The 18116-nt window shown below is 46.6% G+C and overlaps 1 protein-coding gene across 6 annotated transcripts in view; it reads left to right on the forward strand.

Annotated features, from left to right (window-relative positions):
* The window catches only part of SGCE (sarcoglycan epsilon), a 58048-nt gene that overhangs the window by 9260 nt on the left and 30672 nt on the right, over positions 1 to 18116 (forward strand). For 3 of the 6 annotated variants that reach the window (XM_029071048.2, XM_039912885.1, XM_039912884.1), the window contains exons 1-2: positions 2589 to 2667; positions 15705 to 15862. In XM_029071048.2, the coding sequence (XP_028926881.1) occupies positions 15746 to 15862 (117 nt within the window). In that variant the 5' untranslated portion in view covers positions 2589 to 2667; positions 15705 to 15745. Of the gene's footprint in view, positions 1 to 2559; positions 2668 to 10016; positions 10177 to 12730; positions 12854 to 15704; positions 15863 to 18116 lie in introns of those variants that run through there. The other 3 variants (XM_029071050.1, XM_039912886.1, XM_029071049.2) reach the window with 2 other exon arrangements.

Raw genomic sequence — 18116 nt, forward strand, 5'->3', positions numbered from 1 at the left:
GCCAGGCATTTCTGCAGTCAGCTTTCTAACCCTTTCTTACCGACGACGACGGCATCTCTGAAATCCAGCGACATTGCCACAGGATTCCACGTGTTCGGAAAAGCGTGTGCGTTGTCTGAATAACCGTCGCTCTCCTCTACATTGTGAAAGGGCTCTGATGACGTAGCTGGGGTTCAATTATGGTTCTCAGGGAAAGAGAATCATTAAGCTCAACGACTGTTTTCTCACCTTCCTCTCTTTACCATGGTTGTTGATTATGGGGGTTGGAGGGTAGAGGGATTGCCGGTATGTGGAGCCAGCACTCTGAGGCAGCAGGGAGCGTGGCTATACCAAGTCTTTTTACTGAAAAAATCTGCTAGAAAAGATGCGACTGTCGCTGGTCGATGTGATCATCAACAGCCGATCAGTATGTAGAAACAACTTGAAACGATGGTGGAAACCAAAGCAGCCAGACATTCCTACCCTGCCATCCTGGTTCCTTTCCCCTTCCTCGCTGTTCGGGATCAGGCGATCAATTAATCAGTCATTGGTATTTATTGAATGCTTACTGTGTGCAGATCACTGTAGTAAACATTTGGGAGAGTACAATGCAATAAGGGTGGTAAACAGGATCCCTGCCCACAGGGATCTTACGAGATTTAAACGGGGAGACAGACATTAAAATAAATTACAGATAAGGGAAGTGATAAAGTAGAAGGCTATGGACCAAAGCGCTCTGGGGTGGGAGGTGGGGTATCAAAGTACTTAAGGGGTAGAAGAGCAAGCGGGGTATGATGGGACATGGCCTAAATCATCCCAGCAGTGCAGACAGAAGAATCTGAGTTGAGATCAAAGGACATGTTTTGAGTCAGAGTTAATGGCTGTGCAAGCCAATCATAGAGTGGGTTCTGGCCTCCTACAGTAGCTGGAGGGCACGGGTGGGGAGGCAGAAGGGGTCCTCACTGCCTCTGTACAAGGAATAGCTCCCCAGAGAGCCCTGGTGACAACTGATAATAATAATCATTTTAATAATAATGGTATTTGTTAAGGGCTTACGGTGTACCAGGCACTGTTGTAAGTGCTGGAGTGGATTCAAGCAAATGGGGGTGGGCACAGTCCCTGTCCCACCTTGGGCTCACAGTCTTAATCCCCATTTTACAGATGAGGTCACTGAGGCCCAGAGAATTGAAGTGATTTGCCTAGGGTCACGCAGCAGACAAGTGACGGAGCTGGGATTAGAACCCAGGATAATTATGGTATTCGTTGAGCGCCGTCTGTGCGCCAGGCAGTGTACTAAGCACTGGGGTGGATACAAGCAGATGGGGTTGGACACACTGCCTGTCCCATGTGGGGCTCTCAATCCCCTTTTTCCAGATGAGGTAACTGAGGCACAGAGAGATTAAGTGACTTGCCCTAGGTCACACAGCAGACAAGGATTAGAACCCATGACCTTCTGATTCCCAGGCCCGTGCTCTATCCGCGATGCCACGCTGCTTCCTATGACTTTATCCATGACCACGATAGCATCACCTTCAAGCTACAAACCTCCAAGAGGAGGCCCACAACATCTGCTGGGTTTTTGGCTGTGGGTGTAAGTTGCGTTAATATGGCAACGTGGTGAAATACTTCCTCTGTGCCAAGCAGTGGGGTAGAAACGAGAGGGGCAGATCGGACACAGTTCCTGACCCGGGGCAGTCTAGAGGGGAGAACGGGTATCATCCCCATTTTACAGATGAGGAAACTGAGACCCAGAGAGGTTGAATTCTATCGTACGTTCTCAAGCGCTTGGAATGACCTTTGGGCATTTGCTATTCTCCCCACCCTCAACCCTACAGCGCTTAGGTGCATAACTTTAAATTATATACTCTAAACTATTTATGTTACTATTTGTCTTCCCCTCTAGACTGTAGGCTCGTGGATGAGGAACGTGTCTGCCAACTCTGTTGTATTATAGTCTCCCAAGCACTTAGTACAGTGTTCTGCATATAGTAAACGCTCAGTAAATACCATTGATGATGATGATATAGTGCTCTGCACACAGTAAGAGTCCATAAATCGATTGATTGATTGATTTGCTCAAGGTCACACAGCAGGCTGGGGGCAGACTTCATATTCGAACCCAGATCTCCTGGGCTCTTGCCACAAGGCCTGCTTCTCTGTATTGTTTGCAGTTCGGGCAGGCGCTAATCATTTTTGAACAACTGAATTTTGTCCTTGCGTACAAATAGAGTCCCTTGCCCATCTGGTCCAGATCCGTCTTTGCTGTCTGCTCACACTACAAGGCAGTCTGCATCATCCCAAGTGCCAGAGCTGAAAACATAATTTGTCGTCTTATGGTTCAGTCTTGGAGACAAAAATGCCAAGAAGCAAGCGCCTAGATTTGAAGGAAATAAGACCGAGTTGATTCTCTCCCGTTCCATGCATTTGAAATTCAAAATCCTACGCTGAGGGTGAATATAAAAGGGCAAACCACACCAGCTGGACTCTGAAGAATGGATCGCAGATAAGAGTTGATCTGTGGGAGTCTTTGTTCATCTCATATTAATTCATTTTTGTGTGCATTTGTTTTATTCTGAAAAGCGTTTTTGTTAAGCTGTGCTGATGGCATAAATGGAGCAATTAACTGGAAGACTAAACAAGCCAACAGTTATGTTATTAGCAGAATAAAAGCCGCTGAGAAGAAAGATGGTGAGTTTAGGTTGTAAATGTAAAGCCCTTCCGTTGGGGCGGGGTGAGGGGTGGGGAAGGGTCGTTGAAACGTCTGCTTCCAATATTTTAGCGTTTTCAGGGCTTGTTTTCCTGATAACGTCCCATGGTGAGTTCATCTGGGAACCCAAAATGGTGTGGTTTCCTAATCTTCTAAACCTTCTGATCCTCTATGTCCTAAAATCAACTGTTTTTTCCCAAGTGTATTTTTCTCTGCTGCACCTTTTGACCTTACTGCTTAAAAGAGTGGCTGTGAATATAACCCAATATTGCATATTCTCTTGTCAGTGCTGATGGCTTGAAAATATCCTGGCAGTGTGTTTCTTATAACAGTTCTTTTGTGACATGGGCAAATATCGTGAAACACGTTTGTAATGTGACACGAGTGACAAGTAGTTGTTATTAGCTGTTTGCCGGTTCACACAAAATCCATTCTCTTGGATTTCAAAAGCAAAGGAGAAGTTTCGTGACTATAGAAAATGCCAAGGGCCTCCCCTGTTCTCTAAAAATCACTTTTCTGTCTCTCTCTTTTCTCTTTCTCTCTCCCTCCCTCCTCCTTCCCTCCCCAACCTAAAAACTCACAGATCAGCCTGAAATGCTTGGCCATTTAAAGCATGTGAGGGTAACTGGAGCAGAATTATTGTTCCTGTACCTCTTGGAATTTTAAAAGGATTTTTTAAAAATTCAGACAAGGGAGGACGTAACAGGTTATTTTTGTTCCTTTTGGACGTCAAGGCCAGAGGTGGATTCATCTGAAGGCCAACCACAGTTGGAGCTCAAGGTGGCCAATTTTGTGACTGCTGAATGCTGCTCGACAAAAATACTCTTTCACACCAGATCCAGCCCAAATTTCTCCTCCAACCTCCCTGCCCCCCCCCCCCGGGTGTTCCCCCACTTTCCCAGTTGCAGGAGGAACCCATAGTCAGAGCTGCAGACAGTAGAATCTCTGGAGTAGAGGATGTGGTTTCAAATTGCCATCGCGGGCTTTGACATGCTGCCATTTCTCCATCACGATTCAGTCACCCGGATTTGGAAATATTAGTTTCGACCCTCAGTGCACTCAGGCTAACTAGAATTTAACTTTTTTTCAAGGAAAATGACACTGACCATTTTACACTAGAGAAAAGCAAGATTTTCCCACTGGTGAGAGACTTGAATAGAACTTCTCTCGGCCTCTCCTGCCAATTGCTTTGGAGGGGATAATTCCATCTTAGCCCTTTGCCCTTCTTGAAAGAACACTTTGACCTTCCCCCTAGATGGGACATCCAAACAGCTTGAAGGCAGAGTGAGAAATGCCCCTCTTTGAACGCGATGACCAAATCGGTCTCCAGGAGCCCAAGCCAAAATTGTCATGACTGTTTTCCATTCTATGCCCCTGGCTTTAACAGATCACTTCACGGCTGCCTTTAATGAGACGATTACATAAATATTTCTCAACTTCTATATTTATTTTCTCTCAATCGGAAAAACAAATATAAACCCCTGTAACCAGATGGTGGCTCTTTAACGCCCTCTTTTCCATTAGAGTAATTCACCAGCAAAATCGATTTAAAAATATTCCATTCGATAAAAATTACCAGTTGGGACATTTTGGATTTCTGCTTCCAATTCCTCCAACAGCTCTGAGCCGGTAACAGGACCTGGTCTAAAAATTTCAGCAGAGACCTGTAAAGGTAACGAGCCCAGCTAGACTCCGTGGGGCCCAAGTCACTCCCTGCTTGCCAAACGGCCGCTCGGAGAGACTTATCAACTTTTTCAAGCCACGGCATATTGCTTAGGGCATTACTGCTGCAGCTTTCTAGTCAGAAAGGGTTTGGCAGCCTCACTGAGGGTCCCCAGGCCTCAGAGAGAAAGGTAAAGTCGGGTGAGATCTGGCTGGAAGAAATTTAGGAAGACCATGAAGACTGAGGCCATATGTGACCCTCTGATGCATCAAATGCCTCAAAACCCTTCTTTTTCCGGCCAGACTTTCAGGAGGAAAGGCGAAGACCTCTAGACTGTCAGCTCAACATGGACAGGGAACGGGTCCTCCTGCTCTGTTATATTGTACTCTCCCGAGCGCTTAGTAAACACCCAATAAATACAGTCGGTGGATTGAGGGGGTAGAAACAGGGTTGCTTGGACGCGGTTGGTTTCCATGGCCAAACCAGTGACAAGCCAGGGGCCAGCTTTGTTTTCAAAAAGCTTCCGGCGGGGATTGAGAAAGGAAGAAGTAGGGGAAAGTGGAGAGAACAGGCAAGTGATTGGAACCTGAAAAGAGTCATGGGTCTAGGAAACTGATTGCCGTGGAAAGTCATTTTTCTAGGTTTCTCCACCTCCTTCCTTGATCTCAATCAATCAGTGGCACTGGGTTCTTACAGAGAAGCTGAGAAGCACTGTGGCCTAGTGGTTAGAGCATGGGCCTGGGAGTCAGAAGGACCTGAGTTCTAATGCTGGCTCCACCACCCGTCTGCTGTGTGACCTTGGGCAAGTCACCTCATCTGTAAAATGGGGATTAAGACTGTGAGCCCCTCTTGGGACAGGGACTGTGTCCAACCTGATTTGCTTGTATCTACCCCAGCACTTAGTACAGTGCCTGGTAAACGCTTAACAAATACCAACATCATTATTATTATTACTGTGTGCAGCTCATGGTACTGAGCACTTGAGAAAACACAGTACAGTAGAGTTGATAAACACGAGCTTTGCCCACAGGGAGCTAACAGACTAGTAGAAGTAATAATAATACTTATTAAGGACTTACTGTGTGCAGAGCACTATCCAAAGTGCTGGGAGAGCATACACGAGTGTGCATTTGTAGCTGAATTGTACTTCCCAAGCCCTTAGTACAGTGCTCTGTACACAGTAAGCGTTCAATAAATACTGCTGAATGAATGAATTAGACATGGTCCCTGTCCCTCTAGGGACTCACAATTTAAGAGCATAAGTGGGGAGAAGGAAATGGAGACAGATGCATCAGGAGTGATGAAATATTAAGACACAGTGCAAACAAATAGACAAAATAGGCTTAGAAAGCTTAGAAATGGAGGCTGGGTCTCCTCTAATTGTGGATTCCATTAAGCCTGGAATCTAATCCCAGCTTCTCCACTTGTCTGCTCTGTGAACTTGAGCAAGTCACTCAACTTCTCTGTGCCTCAATTTCCTCATCTGTAAAATGGGAATTGAGACTGGGAGCCCTATGTGGGACAGGGACTGTGTCCGACCTGATTATCTTCCATCTGCCTCAGTGCTTAGCTTGGTATGAGGGTTTTGGGTATTTGTTGAGCACTTACTATGTGCCAGGCACTGTACTAAGCACTGGGTGGATACAGGCAAATCGGGTTGGACACAATCCTGTGGGGCTCACAGTCTCAATCCCCATTTTACAGACGAGGTCCCAGAGGTACAGAGAAGTGAAGTGACTTGCCCAAACCTTGGGACTAGTAGATGCGTTAGGACCTCCAGACACATTTAGTCATACCCCGTTCCTAGCCTGTGAGCCCACTGTGGGCAGGGATTGTCTCTGTTGCTGAATTGTACTTCCCAAGCATTTAGTACAGTGCTCTGCACACGGTAAGTGCTCAATAAATGCGAATGAATGAATCAAAACGAACCCACTAAGACAGATGGGTTTTGGAAGCAGGACCCCCGGCAAGGAGCTATTTACAGCGATTACACCGTAGCTCTTAGTTGTCAGAACTTTGGACCCTGAAGAAGACAATTGTCTTCCATGGACGGTTAAGCAAAGTCCTTTCTCTGACCCAATCATTTTTACTATTCGTTCATTCATTCAATCATATTTATTGAGCGCTTACTACGTGCAGCAGCGTGGTTCAGTGGAAAGAGCATGGGCTTGGGAGCCAGAGGTCATGGGTTCGAAGCCCGGCTCTGCCACTTGTCAGCTGTGTGACTGTGGGCGAGTCACTTCACTTCTCTGGGCCTCAGTTCCCTCATCTGTCAAATGGGGATTAAGACTGTGAGCTTCATGTTGGACAACCTGATGACCCGGTATCTACCCCAGCGCTTAGAACAGTGCTCTGCACATAGTAAGCGCTTAACAAATACCAACATTATTATGTGCAGAGCACTGACAAAGCATTTGGGGGAGTACAATACAATAATAAACGGACACGTTCCCTCCCCACACCGTGCTTACGATCTAGAGACCTTCAGGACAGAGCTGCTCTCCAAGATTTTCGGCAGTCTGGCCTACGGTCCACATCGCACTTAATATCCGCCCCACCCCCAAACCCACAGCCTTTATGTACATATCTTGGTTGTGGGCAGAGAATCTCACTGTTTATTGTTGTATTGTACTTTCCCAAGTGCTTAGTACAGTGTTCTACACACCATAAGCATTCAATAAATATGACTGAATTGAATCGAACCTAAAGTACAAGTTATTTATTTATATTAATGCCTGTCTCCTCCAGACTGTAAGTTGGTTATGGGCAAGGAATACATCTGCTGGTTCTGTTGGATTGTACTCTTCTAAGCGCTTAGTTTGTGCTTTACACATAGTGAGCGCTCAGTAAATACCACTGATTGATTGATTGCCCTCTACAAAGTATCTTGGGGAAGCAGCACAGCGTAGTGGATAGCGGACGGGTCTGGGAGTCAAAAGGTCATGAGTTCTAATCCCAGCTCTGCTACTTGTCTGCTGTGTGTCGTTGGGCAAGTCACTTAACTTCCCTGTGCCTCAGTTACCTCATTTGTAAAATGGGGATTAAGATTGTGAGCCCCATGTGGGGCATGGACTCTTTCCACCTTGATTTGCTTGTATCCACCCTAGTGCTTAGTACATTGTCTGGCACATAATAAGCACTTAAAAAATGCCATAATTATTCACGAGTAGAGCCAAAATCCGGACTCTCGAAAGAGAAGCAAGCGAGGATATTCCCGGCTTTGTCCCATGCATTGACAGATAGAGCCGTGTGGCCTAGTAGATAGAGCACGGGCCTGGGGGTCAGAAGGTCCGGGGTTCTAGTCCCGATTCCATCACTTGATTTCTGGGGGACCTTGGGTAAGTCATTTAACATCTCTGGGCCTCAGTTACCTCGTCTCTAAAATGGGGATTAAGACTTCGAGTCCTTTATAGGACATGGACTGTGTCCAATCTGATTAGCTCGTATCTTCCCCAGCGCTTTGAACAGTGCCTGGCAATTAGTAAGCACTTAATGAATACCACAGTTATTATTATTACTATTAATAATAATATTAATAAAGAGGTCCATTTTCATCCAGTTGGTGGCGTTATGACAGCAATCGCAAACGTGACCCTCCCAGGACAGAGATGTCACTGTGGAGTGTGAAATGTCATCTAGTCAAGAGCTACATTCCTTTAAAAGATGAAATCTAATTCTCACCAATCAGACAAACAGTGTGACATTTCATTCAGCTCACTAAATGCTTTGGTTTTAATGACGTTTTGTATTTACCCAATACATACTAGAATTAACATAAAATTATACACTTGTCAATTGGGGTATTTATTTATTCAGCGTAGTTTATGCTGCCTTTGAGGCTGTCACAACTTAATTAATTTCCTGACGCTCGATAATTAGAAAAACTTCATTATAGGCTCGTTTTTCTCATCATCAACTCTGTCAAATGAATTAGGGGAGTGGAAGGCAAAGATTCCCCCAAAATGGGTGGGATGTAGATTTAGGGCTTTAAATAATGGTACTTGTTAAGCACTTATTGGGTAGAAAAAGCACTATTCTAAGTGCTGTGATAGGTACAAGATTAATCAGATTTGTCACAGTCCCTGTCCCACATGGGGCTCACAGTCTTAATCTCGATTTTATAGATGGGGTCACTGAGGCCCAGAGAAGTGAAGTGACTTGCCCAAGGTCACACAACAGACACGTGGCGGAGCCGGAATTAGAATCCAGATCCTTCTGACTCCCAGGCTCCATCCATTAAGCCACGCTACTTCTCATAAGAGGCAGGTTGGACCCTTGCCTCTGGGGGGTGGAGGGCAGAAGGGGGGAATTGTTGACTCTTAACTCCCTCTTGGTAGAGGAGAGTTAAAGTTCGCTCCCCAATCTTTCGGCTTGGGAACGCAGAAAAAACAGTTTTATTAGAGGGAATTATGGGAAGAGGAAAAAACGCCAAGTTCTTCAGCGGGGCTGAGCGCTCTCCTCTCCTCGCCTCCCTTCTGTCTTTAAGCTTCCCTTGCCAGTTTCCCTCTTCCATCTTGGCTCCTCGTTTTCCTCTTTCAGCTGCTCTGCTTCTTCTCTTTTTCTTTCCTGGGGCCTGGTTTCTCCCCACCGACTCCCAGCCGTTGTCTCTCCTTGCTCAGCTTCCAATCTTCTGCTCCTCCACCCGACTTCCATCACCCTCCCCTTCTAGAGTGGACGGTCCTTGTGGACAGGGAACGTGTCTACCAACTCCGTCGCAGTGTACTCTCCCAAGCATTAAGTCCAGTCCTCGGCATACAGTAAGCACTCAGTATATAACATCGGTTCATTATGATGATAATTTAAGTTCTAAACTGTAAGCTCACTGGGGGCAGGGAACGTATCTACCGACTCTTGTATCCTATTCTCCAAAGGGCTTATTTAGTGCTCCTCACAGTTAGCACTAAGTAAATGCCACCAATTGATTGTTTGATAATAATATAGTCTCTAGACTGTGCTCACTGTGGGCTCATTGTATTCTCCTAAGCGCTTGGTTAGGCGCTCTGCACACGGTAAGCGCTCAATAAATACGATTGATAGATTTCTACCTTTGTGTCATTACTTCCTTTGGAAAATAGCATCAAGCGGGTGCTCTACGTGCCCACAGAAAGTCCTCTTGGTCTCCTCTCATGTAGATCTCATGTAAATGGGAAAGGATCAGCGATCAGGAAGCCGGGAGGTGGAAAGATTTCATCTCCGTATATAAAACTGTACGTATGTACATTTCTACCTACAAATAGAATTCGTTGCCCTCTGTCTGTGTCCGTTTCATTTCAAATCGGGTGCCATATTTCTCCCCACATTGGAGAACTCACCTAGTGCACTGTATCTGACAACTTGGGAGATCAAATAAAAGTCACATTCAGATTGATCCCTCAGTGATTGAGAGTCTGATTTTCCTGAAGTGTTGCCAGGATAACTGACTCAGCCACAGTGCATTTCTGGGATTTTTTTAATGGAATCTGTTAAGCACTAATTATGTGCCAGGCACCGTACTAAGCGCTGGGGTAAGCACAAGAGAATCAGGTTGGACACAGTCTACGTCCCACCTGGGACTCACAGTCTTAATCCCCATTTTACAGATGCGGCCCAGAGAAGTGAAGTGACTTTCCCAAGGTCACGCAGCAGACAAGTGGCAGAGCCGGGATTAGAATCCAGGTCCTTCTGACTCCCAGACCCGTGCCGCATCCACTAGGCCATGCTGCTTCTCGTGATTTGCATGACATCCTAAAGCTCAAAGGGGTGGTGGGCCCCGCAGACCAGGGAAGGTGTTTCACTAGAAGAAGAAGGACTGGAGACCCTTCCTCAAATCCTCCTGGGCTGTTCTGAGGTGAGGAACAAGAGGTGGGACACATCCATATATGAACTGAACGGAACAGATACCGAAAGCCACATAGCTGGGGAAGTGGAGAAATCCAAAGGAGAAATTTGTTTCCTCCTGATTCCCTTTAACCCTTCTCTATCTGCCCTCCTCCCCTCCCCTTCCCCCCATTGAGATTGGTGGAATATTGGACTTGTATCAGCTACACTGTAAAGAACATGTCCTTTTCATATAAATTCATCTTCCGTTCTTTACGTAGTCCCGTTATGTTTGATGTCCTTGCTGGAATGTACCAATCTTTGTTCTCTTGTTTTCTTCCAGTGAAATTGTACTTGTAGGGTCTGTACTCATTGTCCATGGTCCAGTCACAATTCTGCCAGAAACTGACTGGCTGCTGACACGCGCTGGGAGTGGGGTGGGGGGTTGGGAGGACGGGAACAATTCCTCTCCTCCCCCAGGTCCCCGGGGAAGGGGATTCTGTCCGACCTGATTAACTTGAATCTACCCCAGCGGTGCAAACAGTGCTTGACGCATAGTAAGCGTGTCACAAATGCCATTAAAAAAAATAGTATCTACATCTCTGGGTAAAAGTTTATGAAAAAGGAAAAAGCCTCTCCTGGGGTTAGCAAACCTGCCCGGAGGCAGGAGGCTGACCTAGATGACCAAGATGATCTCTCCTTGTGCCTTCCAGTGCCACGGTTCTAGGAAATGATCAAGCGTCTGCCTCGGTTCCGAGAAAGGACAGAAAGGAATGTTTTCCACTTGCGGCACCAGATGGGTGAACCCCAGAGAAAGTGGAGGTTGAGCTGGTGGTCATGGGGCAGGGTTGCCACGGCAGGGGAAGCGATGACAGCGGTGCCGCAGCTGTCCGGGGAAAGGTGTGTGGGGAGAGGGGGCTGAGGACTGCACGCCGGGGAAGGGACCCGGAGGGGAGGCCAAGGGGCCGTTAAGAGAGTCAGACACACAGCGAGGTCAACCTTCCCCTCAGCCTTCCCTGCCAAGCAGGGAGAAATCCGTCTTGGCACAGAGGATGGGTGGAGATCTGGAGAGCCCCGCGGAGCCCTTATCCAAAGCTCCCCCAGATGAATGTCACTTGGTCAGAAACTCTGGACTCTTGAACTGAAGGGTCTGAAATCCAGGCCGCGTCCCCAATGCATGGAGGGAGAGGTAGTCGGCCGGCATGTCAGGAGATGAGGGATCTCTCGCAACCAAATGTACGGATCGGAGAGAGAGCCGGCCAAAGAAGCTGGATTTTCTAGTTCGTCTTGTCCCCGCAGAAGCCAGTGAGGACCATATGTAGCTAGCTAGAATGGAGCCCCCATTGAACCGCTATTTATTAATAATAATAACAATTATTATTATTATTACGGAATTTATAAAGCGCTCACCATGTGCCAGTCACTGTAGTGGACACAAGCAAATCGGGTTGGACACAATCCCTGTCTCTTATGGGGCTCACAGTTGAAATCCCCACTTTACAGATGAAGTAACTGAGGCCTAGAGAAGTGAAGTGCCTTGCCCAAGGTCACACAGCAGACAAGTGGCAGAGCCAGGATTAGAACCCATGACCTTCTGACTCCCAGGCCCATGATCTGTTTCCGGGACAAGGTCACGCAAGCTCCAAAAGTGATTCTGCCGAGGATTTCAGTTCCGGGCATCCCCTCAGGGTGGAAGGTGTCCCATTGGGTCCCAGGGCTGACAAATCCAAAGCAACCCCTTGCCTTTGCATATTGGAATGCAGCGACTTAATAGTCAGTATCTGTGTCGACTGATTTTAAGGACGAAGGTTCCAGAAAAATTCCAAATATCGCCCTGTGTGGGCAGAATTTAGAGGGTTGGAAACACTGACGAGGAAGGGCTATGCTTGGGCACAGGTAAGTAGCTTCTTTAGGGACTTCAGTTCTGAATGTACACGTTATACCTTTTCACTTGGTTCACTGGCAAATACCGGAGTGTTCCAATCATTGGGTGTATTTTTGTCATTCGAAATTGAAAACAGACCCATGACTCAGTGTGATTACTTGGTGTGGGTGATGTACTTTTCAAATGCCCCAGCTCAATAAACAAGTTTCCCAAAGTAGCTCCGGACCTCTTCATTCTTTAAAAACGTCCGGCCGCCGAGAAGCCTCTGAAAGATTAAATCGGGCCTCTTTTGGCCGATGAAAAGGACAGGCAAAAACCCGTCTGACATCTGACGGTCCGGTAGTCGCTGATGGTGTAGTTGGTGTTGGCGGTGTCATCACCGTACGTTGTCGACGAATCCTCACCGAACGTAACGTGGGCCTACTGAAGACCCAACCAAGAGGGTAGGAAAGTCTTCCTTTTTAGGTCAATCTGTTCAAGCGTAACGTGTCTCCCGGCATTCGTTGTTTCACGTCTCGTTCTAAACCCAGAACATTTAAAAAACTGTGATTAACAGGTATCTAATGCACGTGCGTGGCTGTGCTTTCCCCCAGGCGCAAACCCAGACCGGAGCTAGCCCACAACATGCATGCGGAATGAGCCCTGAGCCTGACTCTCACTCTCTGCTTTTTCTGTCTCTCCTCTTCCCTCCTGTTCTCAGTGGTCACTATTCTTTCTAAGGTGCACTCCGACCGGAACGTGTATCCATCCGCTGGAGTCCTTTTTGTTCATGTTTTGGAGAGAGAGTACTTTAAGGGGGAGTTTCCTCCGTACCCCAAGCCCGGTATGGGAACCTTTCATCTTCCTTTATGACCTTGAAAAGCCATTTCTCAGCCGTTTTCATTGTGAGCACAAATCTCGTTCCATCTTCTCCTCAGACCGGGAAGGAACGATAAGATCTTTCCAGGATTTGGGTTGAGGTTAAGTTTGAAGAGAGAAAATAAAGGGAAATTGGGGGCTTTAGAACCCAGGGATCGAATGCTATGGAAAAGCAGTTCATCTGAGGGCTCCTGAAAAATAAACAAATTGCAGCAATAGACCATTTGAAGCTCGGGACCGTTGAACTCCCTGTGTCTCCACACAATTTTGTTCAGGGCTGTGGAAATTGAATTCCAAATCCGCCCTATCGGTATTGGGTTACAGTATGTTGATTCTTGAAAAATGCTATGTAGAGATGTTTATATGAAAATCAAATGATCGATGATGTTGACAAAAGAGATTACCGAAGGGGAGCCCTGACCATTATAGATGCGTACTTTTATATAAGGAAGGCCTACAAGGATATCAAGAAGTCCTTGAGCAGTGATCCTAAGGGTTGTTTTTTGTTCACCACGGACACTTGCTCTAGAATTCAATGTGTTTTGATTTTGACCTTGATAAAAGTCACATTTTGAAAAGGTGAAATCATTTTTCCTCATAGAAGTTGCTTATGTGTCCCAGATATCGAATTTTTTAAGCTCCATATATGACTTAAAGCCATAAGGCAGTGGAGAGGAACAGATCAGATTGGGTTTTAAATTTACCTACTACAAAAAAACATGATGATTTGTAAAAGTAGATTTGCATTTTAGAAAGGAGCGCATGTCCTATTCATTTTAGTTGGTGTCACCACCATACATTACTGAAGAATACTCATAAAATGTGATGAGGGCCTATTGAAAACCCAACCAAGAGGATTGGAAAGCCTTCTTTTTTAGGTCAATCTTTTCAATCATAACAAGCCTCTGGGCTTTTCTGGTGGGGATTTATGGCCAAGCTGTTGGATATGAACCTTCTCCAGAGGTAGGGGAAACCCTGTGCATCTCAGTCCCCTGATTTCCTGGAGACAAGTTCCTACAGGTCAGGCAAAAAAGGAGCCCTTTTGTGGCCTGTAAGATTCCTGTTGACCAATAGGAGACACATTCTCTCCCCGGCTCCAAACAGTCAATCAAACAACGTCATCGTCAATCATATTTATTGAGGGCTTACTGTGTGCAGAGCACTGTAGTAAGCATTTGGGAGAGTACAGAACAACAGAATTGCTAGGCATATTCCCTACCCGCTAGGAGCTCACCGTCTAGTTGCAGAAACAGACATGAAAATAAATTACAGACGTATGCAGAAGTGCTGCGGGGATGAGAGTGGGGTGACTATTAAGTGTTGAAAAGGTACAAATCCAAGTGAGTTGTCACCTAAGAAGACAATGCCACAGATCACCAAGTTTTCTTCTCGGTTATGGGTTCCAACTAAATGTTTGTCCCAAGCTCAGATTTCCTCCCAAATTCCTCCAGGATTCTTCTAGACAAGGAAAAAGGACAGGGAGAGTTCATCTTTCCTTAATCTTCACTTGCCCAGTAGCAGAAATACGTGGTGATCCCAGGCCTAGGGGGATTTTACCCTCCTGCTCTTCTCCAGCCTCCCCGCCTGGCTCCCTTGCCTCCATCACCCTCCGGACCTTAGGATGATGAAATAAGGCAAGTCGCCTCTGTCTAGGTTCTTAAGATATGCAGCCTTTCAAAGCCGTGCTCTGCTTCTGTGGCACAAGAATTGTCTAGATTTTGTTGCAAGAGGAAGTATAAATTTTTTTATGGTATTCATTGAGCACTTACTATTTGCCAGGCACTCTACTAAGCGCTGGGGGAGATAGAAGATAATCAGGTTGGACACTGTCCCCGTCCCACAAGGAGCTCACACTCTTAATCCCTATTTTTACAGCTGAGGTAGCTGAGACCCAGAGAAGCCAAGTGACTTGCCCGAGATCACACAGCAGACAAGTGGCAAAGCCAGAATTAGGACCTAGGGCACTCTGACACCCAGGCCCATGCTCTATCCGTTAGGCCACACTGTCCATTGAGGCTGTACTTTTTAACCTGTTGAATGTGGCAACATCCCTTGGAGATTTTTCATATAAAAATTATTCACCGTCACCAGAGCAGCTCTTCTTTTCCTGACTGAGGTTCCTGACTTTATCATTTGGATTCTGATTTAAACGCTCATCCATTTCTCAGTTTCTTAACCCTCCTATTGGTCAACAGTCGATCTGCTCAACAAACAGACTTTTCAGTTTGATTTTTGCAGATTTGCCTGCAGGGAGAAACCAGGTGATCGTGTGACTGGGTTCCCCACATGGATAATCACGGCGGTCTCTATAAAGCGCCTGCTATGTGCTGAGCACTAAAGTAGGATCGAATTGATCCAATTGGATATAGTCCCTGTCTCCTACAGGGCTCACAGTAGCTTTTCCCCATTTTATAGATGAGGAAAAAGAGGCCCCCAAAAGTGAAGTGACTTGCCCGAGGTCCCGCAGCAGGCCAGTGGTAGAGCTGGGATGGGGACCCAAGTGTCCTGACACCCAGCCCCGGATTCTCCTTCCATTATCACCGCAGCCTCCAGAGAACCCGGGACCTCACCTGCAGAGAGATTCCCAGCAGGCCCATTTCCTCCCCAGAGAACCCTCTCCCTACTCTTCTGGGCATCACCGGGGCAGAGAGTCTGGGCGGAAAGAGTGGACCAGGGTGTGGAGAGGGGAGGGAACAAACGGGGGCTGTTTGACCGGTCCGGTTTCACCTCGGCCCGGACAGGTGGTGTCGGACGGCAGAGCCGAGGCGGATGAGGAGGACCGTCTAACGTGTCTCCGAACTGTGTTCCCTGTCTAGGTGAGATAAGTAACGATCCGATAACCTTTAATACGAATTTAATGGGCTACCCCGACAGACCCGGTTGGCTGCGTTACATCCAGAGGACGCCCTATAGCGACGGAGTATTGTACGGCTCACCGACGGCCGAGAACGTGGGCAAACCCACCGTCATTGAGGTATCTGGTCGCACGGGAAGGGTTTCTCTCAGAATTTTCATAGTAATGGTGGGATTTTTTTGGTGATATTTTTTAAGCGCTTACTATGTGCAAGGCACTGTACTAGCCAATCAGGTTGGACACAGTCCACGTCCCACATGGGGCTCACAGCCTTAATCCCCTTACAGATGAGGAAAGTGAGCCACAGATAAGTCAAGTGACTTGCCCAAGGACACACGGCAGACAAGTGACAGAGCCGGGATTAGAAGTCAGGACCTTCTGACTCCCAGACCGGTGCTCTAGCCACCAGGTCACGCTGCTTCTCTTCTTCGTCCAGCGCTTACTCTGCGCGCCAAGCTCTGTCCCGAGGTCTGATGTGGAGAGGAGGCTGCCAGATCTAAGATTTCATTAGAGTGGTCGGACTCCTCAGCCTCTTCCACAGGATGCGATTTCGAGTTGATTTTTGCAAAAGCGAACAAAGCAGCCTCATTCTCTCAGGAAAAGCTGCACTGCCAGAACTTTGAAACCTCATCACTAGAGAAATAAATGAGCTCCTTTCAAATGAACTTTCAACACTCATTCCAATTGTTTCTCTTTGAGAGAATCCAAAGTGGACTGTGAACCCCACTGTGAATCTAGGGGGTTCAGTGGTGGCATTAGATTCTTCAGGGAATCAGCTTCCATTTAGCAAGTAATTGCTTCAATCGATCAATCCTATTTCTTGAGCACTTAGTGTGTGTAGAGCACTGTACTGTTTGGGAGACAAAATTGGTAGACACATTCCCTGCCCACAACGAGCTGACTGTCTAGAGGGCTGGGAGCCATCTCAGTGTCCTGGAGGAATAGTGTCCTGCCAAGAAGGCCCAGTTTTCCTTGGCACTCAGTACAGTGCCCTGCATACAGTAGGTATCCAATACTATGGGCTGTTTGATTAATTGGCCCCAAGGAGTATTATTGCTATTGTCATTATTATATCATTTATTATTATTGTTGTTGTTGTTGTTATTAATAAATAAAAATGAATGTGTTATTTATTGAGCGCTTACTGTGTCCCAAGCACTGAACTCAGTGCTGGGGTAGAAACAAGGTCATTCGGTCGGAAGCAGTCCCTGTCTCGCATGGGGTTCCCTGTCTAAGTAGGAGGGAGAACAAGTGTTCAATCTCCATTTTACGGGTGAGGAAACTGAAACCCAGAAAAGTAAAATGATTTGCCCAAGGTCATGCAGCAGGCAAATGGCAGAGCTGGGAGTCAGACCGAGGTTCTAGTCCCCCGACTCCTAGGCCTGTACTCTTCCCACTCATCTCGGCCCTGCCGCTTGCCTGCTGTGTGACCTTGGGCAAATCACCTCCCTTCTCTCTGCCTCAGTTACCTCATCTGTAAAATGGGGATTAAGACTGTGAGCCCCATGTGGGACAGGGGCTGTGTCCCGAACGATTTGCTTGTATCCACCCCAGCGCCGAGTACAGTGCCTGGCACAAATACCCAATTATTGTTATGATGATGATTATGATTAGCTCACACCTGCTTCTCAGCCTTAAATCCTTGGGGTCTGGCCTTTCATAGTAAATAAATAAATAATAATAAATAATGATGGTATTTCTTAAGCGCTTACTATGTGCCAAGCACTGAGCGCTGGGGTATTCATTCATTCATTCAATAGTATTTATTGAGCACTTACTACGTGCAGAGCACTGGACTAAGCGCTTGGAATGGTCAGTTCGGCAACAGATAGAGACAATCCCTGCCCAGTGACGGGCTCACAGTCTATACAAGGTAATCGGGTTGTCCCATGTGGGACTCACAGTCTTCATCCCCATTTTACAGATGAGGGAACTGAGCCCCGGAGAAGTAAAGTGACTTGCTCAAGGTCACACAGCAGATAAGCGGCGGAGCCGGGATTAGAACCCACGATCTCTGACTCCCAAGCCCCGACTCTTTCCACTAAGCCACGCTGCTTCCGTAACCGCAGCCTCTCAAACTGCCAAAGGTTCACCACGTGCCCGAGACCCCAAACACCAGAACAAACCTAAAAGCACTGGTGTTGGGTACAAGAAATAATTTTAATCTGATTTGAAACCAAGGCCTCCAGTATTCAGGTTATCCAGTATTCATTCATTTATTCATTCATTCAATTAAATTTATAGAACGCTTACTTGGGAGAGTACAGTATAACAAGAAACACTTATTGACACTTATAACAATAATAATAATAATAATAATAATAATAATGGTATTTGTTAAGTAAAACACTAATGCTAGGAAAACTCCAGGGAA

This window comes from Ornithorhynchus anatinus, chromosome 8 (assembly GCF_004115215.2).
Source record: "Ornithorhynchus anatinus isolate Pmale09 chromosome 8, mOrnAna1.pri.v4, whole genome shotgun sequence".
NCBI classification, from domain to species: Eukaryota; Metazoa; Chordata; class Mammalia; order Monotremata; family Ornithorhynchidae; genus Ornithorhynchus; species Ornithorhynchus anatinus.